Raw genomic sequence first — 21,364 nt, 5'->3', positions numbered from 1 at the left:
ATGAGCAGAGAAGCATATAAAGAAAATTTGTACAAACCAACAGACCACTGCAACTTGAAACTTGATTCAAGTCGAGGCGCCTAACTGTTGTGTGTGACTAAAATACAAAACACAATACAAATATGTACGGAGACAAGCAACACAAGTTGTAATAAGGCAAACTAATAATCAGGCAAGCGAATATAAACTGGGGGTAAGACAAGTGTAAGACGAAATTTAAATCTATGGTCATCTGTTTGCTAACTCTTGCATCATCTCTGTTAAATAAAGCCACATAACCAGGTAATGTTTGGTTTGGTAACGTAATGTTTTGGTGTCAGTTTGTTTATATCATGTTTTAAAAATTTACAATTAAATAAACAACTATATCATATCGACTGAACCCTTAGGAACGGCCATATTGAAATGGAGAGTTTGTGGTTTAGGTATCTCAATTACCAAGAGAGACCTCTTGACAGTATGGGTGATACATTAAATCTTATAAAATGTATTAGATTCTATAGACAAAATATATTCGAACAAATAGGCACACTCATGCCATGTTTGCTTGATTTGGTCAACAAATTTTTCTCTAACCTGTTTCCCTGATTGGTTTAATTAGGTTAAGAATTAAAAACCTAGAATTAAAACCCCACACAGTAATTCAAATGTTTTGCAACATAAATCAAAATTGAGACTAAAATTGGCACTGGAGTTGAAGTGACAAATCATACAGAATGAGAGAGTATTTATCCTGTTTGTAACAAAATGGCAGTCTTCAACAGAGGCCTGCCCTATTAGATTAATAAGCAATATGTCCGGTGACGACCTAAATTTGAGGGACTTTTTTTTAAAAAGTAGACATAAGTGAACTAAAAATTATATTATCGCCATGCCTCATACGTCAGAACTAACAAAGAAACGTTAAGCAAGATTTATAAGACAACAATAAGCATTCCCATATCAAGCCATTTATGTTTTTCTTTCATAAGTTGATAAAATGTTTCTTCACGTCAACATAATTGAACCGTATTGTTAAATAAATGTCCTGCTATTTTACAGGGCGAGGCAGTCCAGACGATATATATAGATTTCATTTGCGTACCTGTAAGTTTTTATTTATTATTTTATTTATTTATCTGACATCACGATTTTTAACTCAGTCGTGTGTGTGTTTGTGTGTGTGTGTCCCTCTGTGTGTGTGTGTGTGTGATTGTTGTATATTATATGCCTCACATATACATACTTACGATGGTTCTAGCTCAAGTTCCTCGCCATTTTTGAAAATAAATGGCAAACAGCGTGGCCATAAACAATATAAAAGTAATGACCTGTTCCAAAATGTAATCATGATGCCAGCAACAATTGATTGAAACATAAAGTAAAACCTACATATTTTTACTTTATGCCTATTTTGGAAATTTTATTTAATAACAACAGAAGCATTCGATAATTTATTTTAGCGATAAGAATAATTCTTTTTGCAGGATTTATTTTTTGTAACAGGAACAAGAACACCAAATCAAATAATAACACATTTAACTTTCATAAACTGAGTTTTTAATTATTTAAATAAATTAATGAATTCAATCATTGAACGTCAATTCAATATTTACTCAGGCATTACTAATATTATTTATTTCATAATTGATTGGACAAAATTATAAATGTCTGCAGAGACCTGAGGTACTTCAAAAGTTTTATTCCAATAGTATATTTTGCAATGAATTTCAAATGCATTGAAACATGTTGAAAGATGGGCTTATTTTACTACAAATATCTCATTTTTTTCTTTCAGATAAATAAACACATCCGAGTCATTATCAATGATGTTAACGAATTTGATCCAAAGTTATCAGTCCTCGGACCCCTAAATATAACAGAGGTAAGGAAACTTCCTTGAGTATACTGAATGTGATCTATTATTACCAATACCAATACAACTAACTATAACAGAGGTAAGAAACCCTCCCATCAATGGAGTATTTTGAGATATGTTCTGATTAATATTATATCTCATAAACCCTACAAAATCCATAAATCAGATACAAGACTCGTGAAACTTTCCTTGGTGGTCATGCCATTTAATAATAAAAATGAACCTTTTGATGTGTCAGTAAAATCAGCTTGGTGCAGAATATTATATAAACTTGATAACTATATTAGTACACTGGCAGGTATTTCATAATGCATTCAGTCCCTAACAATACTCAACAGTATCACACCTTATAGTTTTTTTTTTATGAATTCATATTGTAATTCATTTGAATCATTATTTTGGCTATATGTTGCAGTTGATATTATTACAATCTCTAACATAACTAATAAAAGATTCTTACAACATGCCACGAACCATACGCTATTTTTCCCTTTATATTCAAGAAAAGCAAGGTCCGATGCTATTGCTCCCTAATTTGTAAGAAAAACACATAGGCCTAAGGCTTCATATTATTGCTCCGTAATCCTTTTTTTTATTATAAAAGCAAGACCATAGGATACTGCACCATCCCAAAAAAGTTTGCAAATTTTTTGTGACAACAGAACGTCATGCTTTTTCAACCAAACTGTTGCACAAAATACAGCATATATTTTCTTAGCCATCAAGCCTATGGTATTGCACCCACAAAAGTAATTTTAAAGCAAAACACTATATACTATTCCACATTTATTTTACATAAAGTTTCCGGCCAACATGAATACATTTTATCTGATTTGGATGTACATGTATCTAACGAATACTTTGGATTAGTGCACGTTCAGTGGTCAATGACTTAAATTACGATAGTTTGTGAACGAAACCAAGCAAACAATTAGACAGTGCTGACTTAAATCAAACCTTGCATGATTGTATATTCTGACAGTATCTGAGACATGTCCAGTGGTCCTTCCATGATGATATAATAAGCTTTTCAGAATGAGTTGCAATAACGATATTTTCAAGATGGGCGGTTTGACCGCCAGGTTGGGGTTTATATATTTATCTTTTTCATCTGGGACAAATTTATATTGCAAAAAGTGTTCAGAGAAACATTAAGTCATTATGACCCTAACTTCAGAATATGTAGCGTTAAAAACAATTCCATGATGACCAATGTAGCGGCAATATTAGAGTGCAGATTAGTACCATTTTCAAGAAGCCTTTCACTGAAACCATAAGCCAATATAACCCTCCCTTCAGAGGATGTAGCAATAACAAGACATTCTATATGCCAGCCATATGGATATCACATCAGCTCTAATTTCATTTTGGACTAGCCGCATATCATCCAAAATTCGTTTTCCTATTTTCCCATGTCGAAATGACCATCAATATGGAGAAATAATGATAACAAAATTTCCCAAATACTGGAGATCCGATTTTCACGATTTATATTTACAACCAGCTGAACGTGTTTTCACTGCAACCAAAGCATTACTGCCCGTAGTTCAGAAGGAGCGGTGATAGCAAAATTCACAAAATGAGGTCGCGCCTGATTAATTTATATCCATCTATATATCATGAAAGTGTCTGAGTAATGCGCCTTGTCCATACAGCCATCCCTTCTTAAAAAATTTCTAGAACAAGATTTTCAAGATGGCCACCTTGGCAGTTAATTGTATCTTTAAGTGGTACCATTTGTATATAAGATTCCTTAGACCTAAGGATTAAACTACGTGTAACAGTTTATAACCCAGTTTAGGAGAAATAGCGATCACTAACACTTGTTAAAGGAGGCCAGACGCAGGACCGACGATGGATACGGAACCGTCGCATTTATAAGTTCCTCTGGCCTTCGACGAGAAGGATCACTAGTTGTATACATATCAGATCAAGCTATTTAAATCCACCGGAATCTTTTACTTGGCCATTCTTATGTGATGACTCAAAATGGGCCATCGACATTATTATTCAACAGTGAATTGATGTTTGTTATAGTTTATCAGACATGTGGACGGAATCCTTTTTTTTTTTTGTCAATTGTAAGAGAGAAACTTGTTGTTACAGAACACGACGGTGGGAACATTTGTGTACAGTCTTCTTGACAAAGCATCAGATGAAGACAGACCCAAGACGTCGACCACTTTCAACTTCGGAATTCATCCACATAGTATCCGCCTGGTAAAATATAATAATATTCTCCCAAGCTTTAGCATAATATCCAGACATCCAAATTGTGAATAATAATAATAATAATAATAATAAAAATTTAGAATATTTGGCTTATATGCAAAATATGGACACGGAAACTTAAAAGGGACTGTGCAGCTTCCTTTTGTATTTTTGTCTCTATGCTTTGAGAGCATGATGATTTCAGTGATAAATATTCAACGATGAAAACTGTTCACTATGTCATATGCAAGAATGTTTAATTCCGTAAGAATGGTAATTGTTTGATTTTCTTTCTAAGAGACTAGATTAAATGCTGCATTGAAAATGTTTATACAGATTTAATATGCTAAAAGGCATCGCCACTTAATTTTTGTACTATTGTTTTATTTTCATTTGCATTGGCCCGAAGTAATAGTTCTTCTGCATTTACCATTTATTGTTTTAGTTTGACGGTATGGGAATATTTAAGTTGGATGATGCCATACAAGGACGAATAATACTTAATTCATCCCTTGATTATGAGTCGAAGAACATAAACTTCTACCTCAATATTTCAGTCAAGGTAAGACTTTGTCATTTAAAAGTTGTACACCGGTAATGAAGTGCCGCTAGCTCAATAATTAGGCAAAGAAACGTCTGAAACTGTATAGACCTCGGCTTTAAATACTCCATTTGTAGGAATAATATGTTTTGAATTTAGTTTGGTCAAAAGAATACACAAATTATTCGAATTATTACCACCAACTTAATCTTGCCACCACGTGAAGAATGTGCATTTTAGTGATAACCCATCTCCAAAACATCATATATTTATCCTAGATATATCTATAATTCTGGCGCTATATAGGACGCTTAAGCTACATTACAACACAGCAACTAGCACATTAATGGACATCGTAGTATTTGTAAGCTACCCGTAGACACCCAACATTATAAATGAGGAAAGAATTTGAACACAATACAAATGGCTATGTAAATAGCAATCAGAGTAAAACAATCAAACGTCTATTATTTTCCTTTTAAAAATGTCCACAATGTTCCACATACATCTGCCGTCTTTGCCTAACTTTGATTGTGTACTCCTTAAGACGCTATTTATAGATAAAACTGCTTATACATATGCCAGCTGTATATTAGAATATTTATGCTAGTGAAAAGAAACTAAGAGGAAATATAAAATTATTTTCCGACAGACTCAAATTATAATTCATGTAGAAGTAATAAAAGCTATGAGAGATACCCATGAACTAAAGGTGAGAGCAACACGTTCTGAAAAGGTCATAAAGACGAGAATATCTGATGCACGAAAATATTAAACTGTTTCTAATTCAACTTGCCATTCCATGCCTTTCAAATCATTTTTATCGAAATATATGCATATATGAATCATTTCACATTCTGAAATCATTTACTAGTATATAAATAAATAAATAAATGCATTTTTGAACAATAATGATATGTCTGCTTATAAAATACACTTTCTTCCAAAATTTCAATTTCTCTATGTTTAGGATACCTTTGACACGAAAGCCAGAACTTCCTATGCCACCTTAAAAGTGAATGTCATTGACGTGGACGACCAAGGACCTGAGTTTGTTTATCCCGGCTGTGAAAAACCATGTCTGGTACCAGAATACACCGCCGTAACAGACCTTTCATACGTGGTACTCACTTAATATTTTATTTAACTGTAACACACCATCCAAATGGATATGCATAATAAGAATATGAATATGCTAAACAATGTTCTTATAATGCAATTTTTGAAAAAAGACAACAATATGCAAGTACCTTATTGCAAGCTAGATGTAAAGTCTTAAATCTGAGACTTCAATTATTTCATCTGGATACCCATGGTAATTTTTATATTGTTTGATAACAATACTCTGAAACTTATTTTTTACCCCAGAAAGAAAAATGAAGATTAGTCTATTTCAAAGTATTCCTTTTTCATTGACAGGGTGCGTTGAATATTCAACCTGCAGTGATCAAGGCTCGAGACCTTGATACTATGAATCATCCAGTCGTCTACAGCTTCTACCAAGGTAGGATACTAATACACCTCCCATTTTCCTCTGTATACTGACAGCAGACATTGCCATTTTAGCAACCGCGTTAATTTGCTAACAAGTATTGGTTTATGGAATAATTCATTCCAGTAGAGCTCACAAAGTGGATCCCTTCTATATCACATACAAGGAGGATTTCATTTTATTCAGCAATGAAAAATATTTGCAGGCCCGGTCCTGGGGCAAGGCGAACGAGGCAACCGCCTTGGGCCCCGCGCTTTCAGGAAATACACTTCGCGGTGCAATTTTTTTGCTTGGGGCCCCGCTCATCGCCTGCTACCTTGGGCCCCTCACATCCTAGGGCCTGTCTTGAATACTTGAAATGGGGCGGGGGGAGAGTAAGAAATTTTTGTAATATGAAACTAACTTTTGACAATCAGCACGAAGAGTACTTAATTACTTATTGGATCTTTGCATATCTGCATCTATTATTAACTGAGACTGTGCTATAGTTGACCATTGTGTAGAAACGTGAATACATATCTTGTTTAAACTTGTTATCATTTCGTTTCGTGATTTTGTATTTACGACTTTGGTCTGTCCGGACTCATGGAAAGATATGTTTAAAAATATTTCTTAGACATGTGCTACTAAAGAGAATACTGTGTTATTTTTGCTAGGGATGTAATGTTTGCCCTGATAAGTATTAGTGGTAACAGGTTGCAAAATGAGGTTACTGGTAAACCTAACATCCCCCTCTCAACATGTTATACCAAGCATATTTATTACACAGTTGGATAAACAGACTGAATATGTGAATCAGCTTCATGACAAGCCTTTTCTTTAAAAAAAAAAAAAAACAAGCTTTAAACGTGAACCATAACCTTGTAACACATAGTCCAAAATGTAATATATTCGTATTCTGATCAACATTGTTCTGGTGTCCTGTCGTTTTGCGTCAAAGTCGTTTAAACGTCAGCAATACACAAGACTGAACACTTAGCGTTGATGTGATAAGGACAATCGGCCTGATTGATACAGATAACTGTATGAAGTGGCGGATAATAAAACAAGACAATTAAATGTAGAATTTATACATTGACCTCCTGCAGAAAGAAGAGGGAACTATATTTGCGTCTGCCAGTGTAACATGCAAATTTTATACGCTAGCAAATTTTGATCACACTGTAATTCTTGCTAGTTCTAACTATGTTCATTATCTCTTTAGGACTACGATTAACAGGTAACGGTTCATTTAACTTAATACAGATAAGAAATTTATTAACCGTTTCAGGACTACTTTGTACCAGCAATAGTGTAATCACTGAAGGTCTGCAATTTATTTCTGCTAAAAATGTTGGTCACACCAAATATATGTTTTATCCAATAGCATAGCAATTAATCGCAAAAAGTATTAGAGAGAACGAAAATTCAACCCAAACTAAGATTCTTCGCATGGATTTACATTCGTTATAACTTCTGACATGATTATATTACTTTCTTTAGACACATCTGGTGGTTTCTTTGACATAGACATAAACAACGGTACCATCTATCAGGTCAGACCTGCTTCTCAAGCAAGTTGGATATCACAAAGAATAGTTATCAAGGTAACTGAACAGAGACCGTTCCGCCTACTCATTAGCAAAGAATACTCATAACAATTCCCCTTAATATTTATAGATAATTTTTTTATATTTTTTATGTAAATTTTAGGTGAATAAAAATGTGGAAATAATAACTATTTAAAATTTTGCGGGTTTAAGCATGATATAATCACCCTTACTTTCATTGCAATCGACATTACGTAATAACTCGCTTATATCCGGCAGAAGTATAGACACGATTTAAAACAATGTGAATATTATGAGTAGTATATGGGGTTAGATTAGCCTCAGTGGGAATTAGCATTAATAAACACACTGGGCTATTATAGCCTCAATGGGAAATTTAACATTACGGAAACCTCTGGGCTGTTATAGCCTCAAGGGAATTTAACATAGGAAAAAATCGTGGGCAAGTTGAGCCTCAAGGGAATTTAACATAGGCCAAAAAAAAAAAAAAAATAATAATCTTGGGCCTATTGAGCCTCAAGGGAAAATGGAACAGGGTCGGGACCCTATTTTAATAGGGTCCCGACCTGATGAATCTATGAAAATGGAACAGGTGAAAATTGAAACAGGAAGGGGTCTCTATTTTTGTTTTTAAAAAAAAGGGGGGGGGGTAGGCAATGAAAGTCAAGATCTTTTCGAGATATTGGAGTAGCCCTGAAAATGGCCTTTGGGTTTATGTTAATATTAAGGTATATTAACATAAAGGGCACCGCATTGGTCTTCTTCATGTCCTTAGGCTGCGCCTAACTGTAGGACCATAGATTAACACTCTTTTGAGGCATCCTTGACGCTCCACATAGATTCTTTGCATCCACAGGCTGGTGTCTGTCCTGTGGATAACTGTCCAGTTGGATCGGGTATACATTGGTATGTCCGTCCGGAACATCATCGAAGACACAAGCGTGGAAGATTGTACGTCGGTCCACATGTTGGGGTGCCGAAAATAGGTGAAGGAATGCAGTGAACTGCACTTATTTATAGGGAGAGGAAGGATTGAAACGGATTGAGTTCGTTGACCAATCCAAACACGCGTTACAAAATTCAATCAGCCCACGTCCAATCCGAAGAGACCAGTCTGTGACGTCATGTGGTCTATATAGATTCGCTAGCGCCTGTGCGCAGTCAATCTACGCGACAGTTTTTCAACATGACGGAAACTCAGAAAACGATAAATTGGGGTGCACCGACGGTGGAGACTACCCAAAGGAACCCGGACTTACTTTCAGAAGAGGTGAATTGGGATTATGTGGATTTTCTTACCTCGCAAGAATTTGTTCCAGAACCTTCGTCACCTTCTCCTTCATTACCACACGTGGAGAATTTTAGACAGAGACAGAAAGAAGAATTGGAGAAATTTATACAGCAGCAAAAGGAAGCAGAACAAGCTTTTCTCCTACAGCAACAGCAGCAAGAAGAAGAGGTAAGAAAAAGAAGAAGAAGAAGAAGAAGCAGCAAAGAAACAAGAGGGTGAAAGTCAAACCGTCACGGTACTGTTAGACATTTTAGTGGAGTTAAGAAGTCTGAAACAAATGTATCAGACTTCTTTATTACGACCGAAGAGAATACGACCTTCCCGAGCTAAACACTCCACCCTGTGACTAAGCCTACGGTACCACTCTTAGTGATTTCAACCAAATCATCATCATCATCATCAACAGTACGCAGTCCAGAAGTAGGCCTTGGCCGTGGCAAAGGCTTAAAACAGTTAAAGTTGATTGTTTAAACTCACCCCTGCACCAAAAAAGGCCCTTTTCAGGGCCACCCACGTCTCTCGAAAAGAGATAGACTTTCAATTGCCAATAACTCAAAAAAAAAAAAAAAAAAACATTTTACCCGGTAGTACGTGTCTGTATATGAGTGTGCGTGAGTGTAGGTTCTTATTTTAAAATCAAAACCCAAAGACACTTACGTTTTATAGACTTTCTATTCTGGTACAAATTTTACAATTCAATTCACAATTCACAACGTAACATCATTAAAAATTTCATACACTTCTTCTGTCTCATTGTTCACTCTCTCTGTTTTCTAAATTTCTTCACAGTCACATTCTTTTCCTCCTCTTCCTCCTCACTTTCTTCCCTTCTTCTTTTTTTCTTCTGTTTCTTTTTCTTCACCTGTCTGCTTTCTTTCTCTTCTTCTTCCTCTTCTTCTTCCTCTGAAGAATCCCTCTCTTCTTCTGACTCCTCTTGTTTCTTAGGGCAATCTGGAGACCAATGTCTTTTTTCTTGACAATCATAACAGGTATCTTGACTTTTGTCTTTTTTAACCCCTGTTTTGCTTTTTTGACGGCCTGGACACTCTGAAGACCAATACCCTTTCTTCTGACAGATATAGCAAGTATCTTGACTTTTATCTCGCAAGGAAGGAGAATAGTCCGACGACTGGTCTGAGGAAAATTTTCTAATGACCCCTCGCAAAGCTCTGATGAAACGTTCCATCTGGGTAGTCTCTTCCATCGTTTTACTCGGTTTGAGAGTGAAATGAATAGCGAAAGGACAAGACACATACCCTTCATATACGCTGGTCTGCCATGACTATAAAGTAGCCCATGGTGTTTAAACTTTAGCCATTTGACTTTTTGCTTTCAAGATGAAACGATCCAATTCATTTGAGAAGAAAGAAGAAGAAAGTAAGAGGCAGAAACGTGATCTATCGCCTCGTACCAGGGCTGAAGTCTTGGCACAAATTCATGCCAGTGATTTTGAAGAGGACACGAGTGAACCAGAATCCGAACCCTCTAAACAAAGTTCACTACCCTTAATCAACCCTGAAAAGTACTATTCCATTCAAGAGACCGTAAAGCGTCCCTCTAGAAAATTTAGAACCACGGCTTACAAATACACGGTGAAGTTTAAAGATTTCAAGTCCGACGTACCGTTAGAGAAAGCAGAAGGGTTCATCACCGTGATGTGGGATTCTTTGCTCACCACACTCAAGCGGCAATGTCAACCCAAAGAAGACGATCGCTTGAGACTTTCCATACAACACGACGGTTTGAAATCCCTTGTTTGGATCGAGTTTAGCAGCCCTGCAGAATTGACCGCTTCCAAAGTCATGGACAAAATTCAACACGTGCAACAATCTAATGACCAGTTTGACATCACCGATGGAAAAGCCACACTGGACATGACCCACGTCTCTCCTTCTCAAAGGACCGGACAACACAATAAGGTGTTATTGGTCAACAACCTTCGCAGCACTAAAAAGAGCCTCGTCCAAATTCACAATTCTCAAGACCAGATGTGTTTAGCCAGGGCTATCGTGGTGGGACGAACCTATGCCAACAAAAACGACACGGCAGAATGGAAAAGAGCCTGGAAAACTATTTAACAATCGGACCGAGCCAAACAACGAAGTGAAGCAGAACTCCTGTTACAACAAGCCGGTTTACCCAAAGACGAACCCTGTGGCATTCCTGAAATGCAAAAATTGCAAGATATCCTAGCTCCACGCTACACCTTGAAAGTGCACCCTCAAGAAGTGCGTGGGTCTCTGTTGTTTCGAGGGAAAGACTTTAACGACGGAAAATACATTCACCTTTATCATCACGATGACCATTTCGATACCATTAGCACTATCAATGGATTCCTGGGATACAGTTATTACTGTGAGAAATGTGACTATGGCTATAACAATCGAGAGCAACACAAACATTGTGGATCGAAATGCTCAGCATGTTTGACTCTCCACCCTGTCTGAACGAAGGACAAGAACGAGTGCATTGTCCAGCTTGTCTGCGCACGTTTGTCAACCCTACCTGTTACCAACAACAATTGAAGACGCAAGGTTCACAGCAGAAATGTGCTTGTCAACTCCTGAGATTGTGCCCTACGTGTGGACAAGGCATACGTACCAATAGTACCAAGGCACACGTATGTTCAGGAAAGAAAAAATGTCACATTTGTCACCGAATCGTGGATTTGGAACACCAATGCTACATGCAAAAATACCAACCCCAACCAGAGAAAGACGATGGTCACAAGATGAAAGGCAATTTCATCTTTTTCGATTTCGAGTGCATGCAAGAGACCGGTATTCACATTCCTAATTTCTGCGTGGCTCATCGAGCGTGCGAGAAGTGCATTCAAGAACCTATCTTGAGTTATTGCCCTCACTGCAGCAAGATTCCTGGAGGACGTGAAAAAATCTTTCGAGGACCGAACACGCTGGCCGAATTTGCTCGATGGGTCTTAGACCCCATCGAAAAGTCGTGGAGCCAAGACGACATCGAACGTTACGGAGATTGTCATCGTCAAGCCACGGTGATGGCTCACAATTTCTCCGGATACGATGGACAGTTTCTTCTCAGATAATATACGGAACATGGTACCGAGCATCCTAGAGTCACTTTGAACGGAACCACCAAAATCATTTTCATGCAAGTGGGACAAGTACAGTTTAAAGACTCGATGAGCTATTTGGCCATGCCTTTGAGTCGAATGCCTAAAACGTTTGGAATGACAGAAATGGCTAAAGGGTACTTTCCACACTTTTTCAATACGGAAGCCATTCAACATGCCGTTCTACCCCATTTGCCTGAGGCTCACTATTACAACCCCGACAACATGCGTACCGAACAACGAGAAGATTTCTACGCTTGGTACCAGGTCCATGCCTCCGACCCTTTCGACTTTCAGGAAGAAATGTTAAAGTAGTGTCGTTCCGACGTGGACATTTTACGACGTTGCTGTGGAAAATTTCGAGAACTGTTCATGGAACACGGAGGGGTCGATCCTTTGAAAGAAGCTTGCACCATTGCCAAAGCGTGTTCCTTAGTGTACCGACAACGATTCATGCCTGAAAACACCGTGGCTGTCATCAGTCCTCAAACGACCAACTATGTCAAACGTCAATACTCGGTCAAAGCCCTACGCTGGCTACATTACTTGTGTGACAAGGAAAGCAAATGGATTCAGCATGCTCGCAACGGAGGAGGCGAAAAGACCATCGGAACGCATTCGGTCGATGGCTTAGAAAACCCCAAGATCGTGTGCGAGTTTAACGGTTGCTTATTTCACGGATGCCTCGTCTGTTACCCTGATCGCGGCACTAAAAATCAGTTTTTACAACGAACCATGGAAGACTTGTACCAGGACACTTGTCAGCGACGCCTAAAGTTAGAACAGGAAGGATACCAAGTGGTGGAAATGTGGGAACACGAATACGATCACCGTTTGAAAACCGATCCCGAATTTAAACGTGTCGTGGAAAGTTACCAGTTCATGGACCCGCTGAACCCGAGGGATAGTTTGTACGGAGGAAGGACCAATGCCACCTGTTTGCTGTACCAAGCCGACGAAGAGAAAGGAGAAAAAATCAAATACTTGGACGTGTGTTCGCTGTATCCCTACGTGTGCAAATATTGTCGCTTTCCTGCAGGGCATCCACAATTGTTAATGGATCACATCGACCTGAAAAACATTCTACAATACGAAGGTTTGATCAAATGTAAAGTTTTGCCTCCCACGGACTTGTACCATGCCATGTTACCTCACCATTGCCAAGGCAAACTGATGTTTCCTTTGTGCCGTACTTGTGCCGAAACGTGTAACCAAGATCAACCATGTCAGCACACCCAGGAAGAACGTACCTTGACGGGGACGTGGGTCAGCGTAGAATTGTTCAAAGCTCTGGACACGGGATACCAACTGTTAGAAGTGTACGAAATTTGTCACTTTCCCAAGACACAACAATACCACAAGGGTGACCCCACTCAGAAAGGGATTTTCGCAGACTACGTGGATGCCTTTCTGAAACTAAAGCAAGAAGCCAGTAGCTATCCGTCCTGGTGTTACACTCCCGAAGACCAAAAGACATTCAAAGAGAAATACTGGGCACAAGAAGGCATCTCTTTAGATCACATAGAGAAAAACGAAGGCAGGCGATCGTTTGCCAAAGTGATGTTAAATTGCTTGTGGGGCAAAATGGCACAACGACCGTGTTTACCGAAGACGGAATATTTGACAGAACCTTCCCGCTATTTCCAGATGATTCACGACAAAACCAAATTCATGAAACACGTGGACGTCGTTCGCGAAAATTTGATCTTAGTCAATTACGAAGAAGATCTGGACTTTGTACAAGACGACCCCTTTGGAAATGTCATCATTGCGGCTTACGTGACAGCTCATGCTCGCTTAAAATTGTACGAAGCTTTAGAACTGTTAGGGGAACGCGTCCTGTATTTTGACACGGACAGTTGCATTTACATCGATCACCCGAGTCAACAGCACCCTGACATCGAAGTAGACCGTTTAGGAACCTGGACAGACGAGCACCCCGACAACAAGATGCTAAGTTTCGCGAGTGGCGGTCCTAAAAATTACGGCTACCAATACCGGGACAAACAAGGAGAAGTGCACACGGAGTGCAAAGTGAAAGGATTGACTCTGAATTATCGTACCAGTCGAGTGGTGAACTTTGGCGTATTGAAAGAAGCCTTGCAGTCTGGAAAAGATGAACACTTTAAAGTGACCACCTATCAGCCCAACAAGATTGTACGTTTGCCCACTCATCACATCGTCAGTCGACCCTTGGAAAAAGTCTATAAAATCGTGTACCAGAAGCGAGTGCGACTTCCCAACCACTTTACTTTGCCGTATGGACATGTCGGTATAAAACATTGGTTGTAAGTGGATAGCCACCCACCAGAAGGATGACTTCGCCACAGCAAGAATCCAGTGAGAAATCCAATGAGAACTCCAAGTTCAAACCCTACCATTTTCCAGTCTTCTTGCCTGACTATTGTGATTGTGCCTGTCGGTTGGACATTTCAAGCATGGCCTACGGATAGGGAAGGATTACCTTCTTCGCATGTTTTAGCTAGAATAGGATTTGTCTACTTGGGACCTGAGTCTGGATTGGGATACGAAGTACAGTGTTTCGCATGTGGACTGAAGTTACGAATGAATCTATGTATCTATAAAGATTCAGCTATTCTGGAACATACTCGATAGTCTCCGCACTGCCCTTACCTTTCTATGGCCTTTCCACCCATTACACTACGGTACAATTATGACGGTACCTTAGAGACGGTACCTTCCAAAACTAGACATGAAAAAGGAACGATGTACAAGCTTGAGACTGCATTGCGACTAGCATAAAAAGGGGCTATGGTCAAGATCGATAGTTCATTGTGACTACCAAGACCAAGCGAACAAGATGAATACTTTCAGAGAAACACAAAACAAGTTCAGACAGGCACACTTCAAGTGTGGGGTCTCTGAATTGGAATGCGATTGTGAGCCTTGCGATGGAAACGATGATGTACGCTGTGGCCTTAGCGATGCCGTAAAGCATCACGGGAACTTTAGTGTCACTACCCCTATCATGGAAAGTGATGCTGTGCGTGTCAAACCTGAGGGATGCAAAAGCGATGCCGATCGTCCTCTTGGACACTTCACTGGGTTTCATTTTAAATGTGGATGTCCACCTTCACGTCTATCCCTTTACGGATGTCATCCAGCCCTGAGCAAACTTTTGTCCATGTCACCCAACCCTCATCGAAACGAACCTGTGAAAGAGGAATATTCGTTTCCTGTGCGTTTGTCGGAATACTGCGACTTTGAAAATCGTCTTCAATCGATCAAAGGAAAATGGCCTAAGTATCTGGGAGGACCGACCCCCGAAGAATTAGCCAAAGCCGGATTTTTCTACTTGGGCGAAGGGGATAAAGTCAAGTGCTTCAGTTGCGGTGTGTCACTTCACCACTGGGAACCACAAGATTCGGCCTACCTAGAACATGCTCGTTGGTCACCGAATTGTCATTACTTACCCTTAGTGGGACCGAGACATTGAAGTAACTTACCATGTCGTTGAAGAAGAAACCAGATTGGTTAGGAGTCAAATGTTGGACATCACCGAGACCAGTATTTAAACTTCAATTCAAAAACGATATTGAATCATTACCTAAAGAACTGCAAGAGAAGATTTACAAGGAAGTTTGGCAGGGACTTGCCAGAGTGAAATCTCAATGGGTAACTGTAGAACTTTTGTGTCGAGAAATTCACAAGAGGAAAGTGAAAAAAATTAATCAATGTGTTAGATTTCTCTGGGTCAAGTGTGCATTCATCCTATTATATCACTCTAGACCGTTTACATCAAAAGAGTTCAATGAGATTCTTGGACGTTACCCTGAATGGCAGTGGATCAGAAATTACTTACTAAGTGGATTACTTTTGCTCTAGGAGAAGATTGTGAATTGTACTGACTGACCTATTCATGGATACTTTACAAGAGAACATTCGTGCTTTGCCTGTGGAGTTGAGAGAACGCATTTATCGAGAACTGGACAAAAAAATACAAGTCAAACGTAAAGAACAGTTGCATCCGTTACGTCACCAGATGTTTAACCACTGGTACCTGAATCATATAACAGGACTGATTCGTCAGAAATTGTTCCAGTGGTCAGACCTTGTTCAACACTTTGAGTTAGTGAATGAACGAAATGTTTGTGATTTTGGTTACTTCGAGATTCACCTACAGCAACGCATTGAGGAAGACGAGTTAAAGGATTGCCAACATATTTTACGTGGAATCTGCTTAGCGGAAGAGGAAACATCTAAACAAACTCTGAAGTGTAGGTTACAGAATGCAATATTTAGATTCCCTACTGTAGAACGAAGATCTCTAGTTAGAAAGTACCTTTATTGCTTCCGAAATAAAGAGACTATGAAATCAGGAATCCATGCCACGGCTTATGTCACAAGTGATTGAACGGATTCCGTGGAAGGAACTCAATGACCTTATTCAAACCGTGGATCATTACCGTCACTTATTACAAGAACTGTATCCATTCAATTTGGGTCGACAAGTGATGTGTGTATTAGTGACTTGTTTTCTGGGATTTCGTTTACCAGCCGATTCCTTGTGGACTCTTTACGATCAGTACTTACCACCCAAATGGGCTTAAATGGTCACGAAAGACTCATTTTGCTCAAAGTATTGCGTTTTCATCTGGAAACTTCTCGACCTCTACGGGAAAAAAAGATTCGTCAACTTTTAGCTACCGAAGACGTGTATGACGATGTGTGTGTAGCTTGTGACTTACACCCCCACTGGACAGATGTCCGTGTCTGGAAAGAATGGGAATTTGAGGCTTGGATGCAAGAAGTGGCCCAGTATGCACGAGAGTTGTTCAAGGAATAGAGTCACTTTTCAACCTGTGTTAGTGACAATGCCAGAAGAAGAAGAACCCGTCACCCAGGACAGGACTGTCGTGGACATGCCTGAAAGACCATTTCGGGAGGACACTTGTGTGACCTTACCCCCTATAGAACTGGTCAGAACATTACACAAAACATGTTGTACAGACACACTTGTTTCTATTCTACGTTGATGATTTTGATGTGCCTTTTATTGTTGTACTTAAGCCTTTGGCTTTTATGTATTTTTGTCTTTCGTATTCATGTTTTAAACATTCAATAAACGTGTCCTGAAAAAAGCATAAAAACTCTTGGCTTGTCTATTTTCGTGTCACAAGTGACATTCCTAACACTATGGCTACTTCTGCTGTCTCTGCTCCCTATTCCTCTACTGTCAAAGTCATCGACGAACACTTAGATCGTGCCAGTTGGGAGGCTTTGTATCTTCGCCATCCCTTTAACATGCTCATTGCTGGACCTTTCGGTTCAGGCAAAACCGAATTTGTCAAACGTTTGATCGAACATAAACATCATTTGATCGATCGTCCACCCCAACGCATCGTGTGGTGTTACAAAGAGTGGCAATCGGCGTACAGCCTCTTGCGAGAAAGTCAAGGCGATTCCATCGTGTTTGTGGAAGGCATTCCTAAAGAAGACGACGGCATCGTCTCTGACTCCCGTCAAACCCATTTGGTCATTTTCGACGACATGTTAGGAGAAGACGAAGAAGAAATTAAACTTTGGTTCACGCGCAAAGGGCATCATCGTAATGCCAGTGTCGTTTACATCACTCAAAATTTGTTTCAACAAAGTAAAGCCCATCGCACCATCAGTCTCAATGCGCATTACGTGGTCTTGTTTAAAAGCCCTCGAGATAAATCGCAAGTGCAAGTCTTAGCCAAACAGTTAGGAACGCCTTGGCTGACTCAGGCGTACGACGATGCCACTCAAACTCCACACGCCTATTTACTCGTCGATTTGAAACCTACGACCCCCGATGATTTGCGATTTCTTACCCAATTGTTTCACCACTGGTGTCAAGACGGAGGGCCTGTCCAGTACACGTCTCCGTCTTTGACTTAACTTCACTCAAAAAAATCTGCAAATACCTCAGACACTTTTCGTCTGTCTCACACAGTTTGAACATGACGTCCTTTCAGTCGCATCTTCCCGTCAAATTGATTCGTGCCTTATATGGCATCAGTCGAGAAAAAAATCCTCAAATACGGGCTCGTGTCTTAGAAGCTAGTCTCAAAGAAGTCTTACGATGGTTCACGGTGACAGCACGTCAATTACTACAAGGGATCATTCAGATTCCTCATCAAGCCAAACGTTTTTTCGATCGAAACAAAGTCGCTTTGACCCAACTGGCCGATCCCCGCATCGACACTCAAACCAAAAAACAAATCATTTTGAAACCTGGAGGGAGCGGTAATCTAGGAGGGGTCATCATTCGCTCTGTCTTAAGATGGGATCCTAATGCTCCGAAAGTTGTCCCCAAGAAAAAAGAAGTCAAACGAAGCTCCAAGAAGAAGAAAAAGAGCCACGGTGGCAAGACCAGGTTCCCAAGGAGACCCGTGTCTCCAAGAACTTCTCCAGTGGCGGGACCCTCCTCTTACCAGTCACCACCCCGGAAAAAGAAAAGCCCCCAGAAAAAGAAACAGAGAAAAATTCCCCAGAAAAAGAAAAGCCCACAGAAAACTAGTCGCAAGAGAGGCACTTCGGCCAGGACGCAACCTTACACTCGCAAACCACGACCTGCCACGGCGGTGACCGCGTCTCCGGTAGCCTCAAGTTCATTCACTTCTCCGTTGATGACACCAAGAACTGAAGAGTACTTGGAGACGTTGATCACACCAAGAACTTCTCCGTTGATGACACCAAGAACTTCCCCAGTGGCAGGACCCTCCCATTTAGCGGCAGTGGCTGCGGCTCACAAAGTACCTGCTCCCAAAATCAAAGTCCAAGAAAGATCGGGCATGTTACAGAGTTTACTGGATTTGTCCAAGCAAGAACTGGTTCGATTTAGTCCGTCACGTACCCCTGCACGACGTGTCATGCCTGTCCTGAAGTTGATACAACGTAAAGACGGCGGCGCGTTCCAGTATAAAAAAAGTCCTGCAACCAAGTAGGGGTATTAGTGAACTTCCAAAAAATGTCACCTCCAAGAAGTCAAAAAAGAAAGAGACAAAGGCAGACTCGTCATCCGACAAAGCGCTTAGCCAAGCATCGACGTTACCCTAAGAAAAGACATAGTCGTTCCAAGAAAAAGAGGCGTCAACAAAGGGGAGGATTCCTTGGCGATTTTGGTAAAAACGTTGTCACCTTTATGACAAAGCGGTTGTCCCCCCAAAAAAAGATAAAAGGGCGTGTGTTAAGTTATCGCCGTTAGTGACTGTTTGGTGAATGTCCCGGAACCCACAAGCAAAGATGTCCCCCTCCAGAAAACATTCCTCTTCTAAACCCCAAGGAAAGAAAAGGAAAGGACTGCCTCCACGTTTAGTCAAACATGGGGACATGTTATCTGTCCTGTCCAAAGCTTCTCCACACCCGCGGAAAAAAGCTCATTCAACCGGCCTCCAAAGAGGTCATCGATACCGTGTGCGAATGTTGTTTGAACGTGTTGAAAGGCACGATCCCTTTGTCCAAACACCAGAAACAATGCTTAGGCAAACATCGTCACGTTCTGCGCCAAATGGTTCAAAAGAAAATCCCCATCGGACAAAAGAAGATGTTGGTCCAAGGTGGAGGAATTTTACCCCTCTTGTTAGGTCCGGTACTGAAAGGAATCTTGGGAACCGTGTTGGGAGGACTGGTGGGAGCAAGATAAAAAGGCCCTCTGAAGTCCCAAGATCTCAGAATTGACCCCTGACATCCCATGGAATGACGAAAACTAGCTTTAGTGCCTTACAAACGATGGATGGAATAGCATCGTTGGCAAGAACAACGCACCCCGCATTTACCTCCCAATCCCAATTTTAGCGAGATGTCCCAGTTACAACACGAATTGCAGTCCTTGATGGATCGCCAAGATTTGTCCGAAACAGAAAAATCGCAAAAGTACGGTCAACTCTTGCAACTACTGCAACTCTTTCATCAAAAAGCTTTAGACGAAACAGCTCTTCCCACTCTAAAAGATTATAAAACCTTGATGAAAAGTCCATTCCCCACACCATCACCACCACCACCACCACTACTACCATCCCCAGGGGTCACCAGAGATGCTACCCCACGAAGGCCTGAGCAAGAAGATATACGAGAAGTGTTTCAAACACCGTCAGCAGCTCCCATGTCAAGTAAGATTGCAGCATCCTTGTTGACCCCGTCCCCCACACCCAAAGAGAAGAAATGAAAGCTTGGGTTAAAAAGATGATGTCAACTCCTCCTTCGACAGAAGTGAAAAAGAAAGAAGGGAAACCAGAAGTGAAAAAAGAAAAGAAGACCAAAGCCATTCCATTGCTACCTCCACCACTACCTTCGACTTCTTCTCCCGTAGCCCATCGCACACGTAAATCCGTTTCCAAACCACCCTTTTGTCCCACCCAAACTAACATCACCGAAGAGTGGGTGACTTATTAACACATAAAAAATGGAGAAGGTGTTAGCCAGCATTTACTACGATCCCTCCCATCCTGCAGGTTACGCAGGAGTTCAAAAATTGTATCGTGCTGCCAAAACTCGACTGAAAAGTCTCCGTTTACCTCAAGTACAACGATGGTTACAAGAACAAGCTAATTACACTTTACACAAACCCCTTCGACGCAAGTTTTCCCAGAAGTCGCACCTGAGTGGAAGGCATCGATCATCAATGGCAAGCCAAATTAGCCGACGTCTCTCATTTGGCCAGCTACAATCGCGGCTACAAATATTTGTTTTGTGTCATCGACGTCTTTTCCAAATTTGCCCTTGACTTCCAAATCGAACAGCGAGTTAGTGCGAGCCCTGCAACGGGTGTTGAAACAAAGCGGTCGTCACCCTCTTCGATGGCAAACGGACAAAGGCACCGAATTTCTGAACCAAGCTTTCCAAAAAGAATTAAAGAAACGTGACATTCATTTTTTTACCACCGAGAATCCTGAAACCAAAGCCAGCATAGTGGAACGTTTTCAACGCACTTTGAAAGAACGCATGTGGAAATATTTTACGCATCACCACACTCTGAAGTACATCGACATCTTACCGCACCTGGTGCAAGCGTACAACCAATCTTGCCATCGAAGCATTGGACGTGCCCCACAAGAGGTGACTCCCGAGAACGAAGTGCTGGTGTCTGATCGCCTGTTTGGTACGTCCCCGACGAGAGCTGTCCCCAAGAAAAGTGGAGTGTTGGCCGTAGGAGATTGGGTACGCATTGGTAAAACCAAACGCACTTTCGACAAATGTTATTTACCTAACTGGACGACCGAATGGTTTCGTGTCACTGTACGAGTGCATGGTCGTGATCCTGCCGTCTATAAATTGGAAGACATGAACGGAGAAGTGCTCAAAGGAACGTTTTATTTGCCCGAGTTACAACGTGTCACCAAAAAA

General features: G+C 40.5%; 1 protein-coding gene across 1 annotated transcript in view; it reads left to right on the top strand.

The window, feature by feature from the left end:
• Window positions 1-21,364, top strand: part of LOC149803470 (cadherin-related family member 1-like) — a 42,214-nt gene that overhangs the window by 9,423 nt on the left and 11,427 nt on the right. The window contains exons 4-10 of the mRNA XM_089953189.1: window positions 1,042-1,086; window positions 1,778-1,864; window positions 3,965-4,078; window positions 4,515-4,631; window positions 5,581-5,733; window positions 6,030-6,114; window positions 7,585-7,688. Coding sequence (XP_089809315.1) covers window positions 1,042-1,086; window positions 1,778-1,864; window positions 3,965-4,078; window positions 4,515-4,631; window positions 5,581-5,733; window positions 6,030-6,114; window positions 7,585-7,688 — 705 coding nt within the window. The remainder of the gene's footprint in view (window positions 1-1,041; window positions 1,087-1,777; window positions 1,865-3,964; window positions 4,079-4,514; window positions 4,632-5,580; window positions 5,734-6,029; window positions 6,115-7,584; window positions 7,689-21,364) is intronic.

The sequence above is a fragment of the Sinohyriopsis cumingii genome, chromosome 3, assembly GCF_028554795.1.
Source record: "Sinohyriopsis cumingii isolate HCF-2022 chromosome 3, ASM2855479v2, whole genome shotgun sequence".
Classification (NCBI taxonomy): Eukaryota; Metazoa; Mollusca; class Bivalvia; order Unionida; family Unionidae; genus Sinohyriopsis; species Sinohyriopsis cumingii.
Note: the sequence above shows the minus strand (reverse complement) of the source record. Positions and strands in the feature narration are given on the sequence as shown.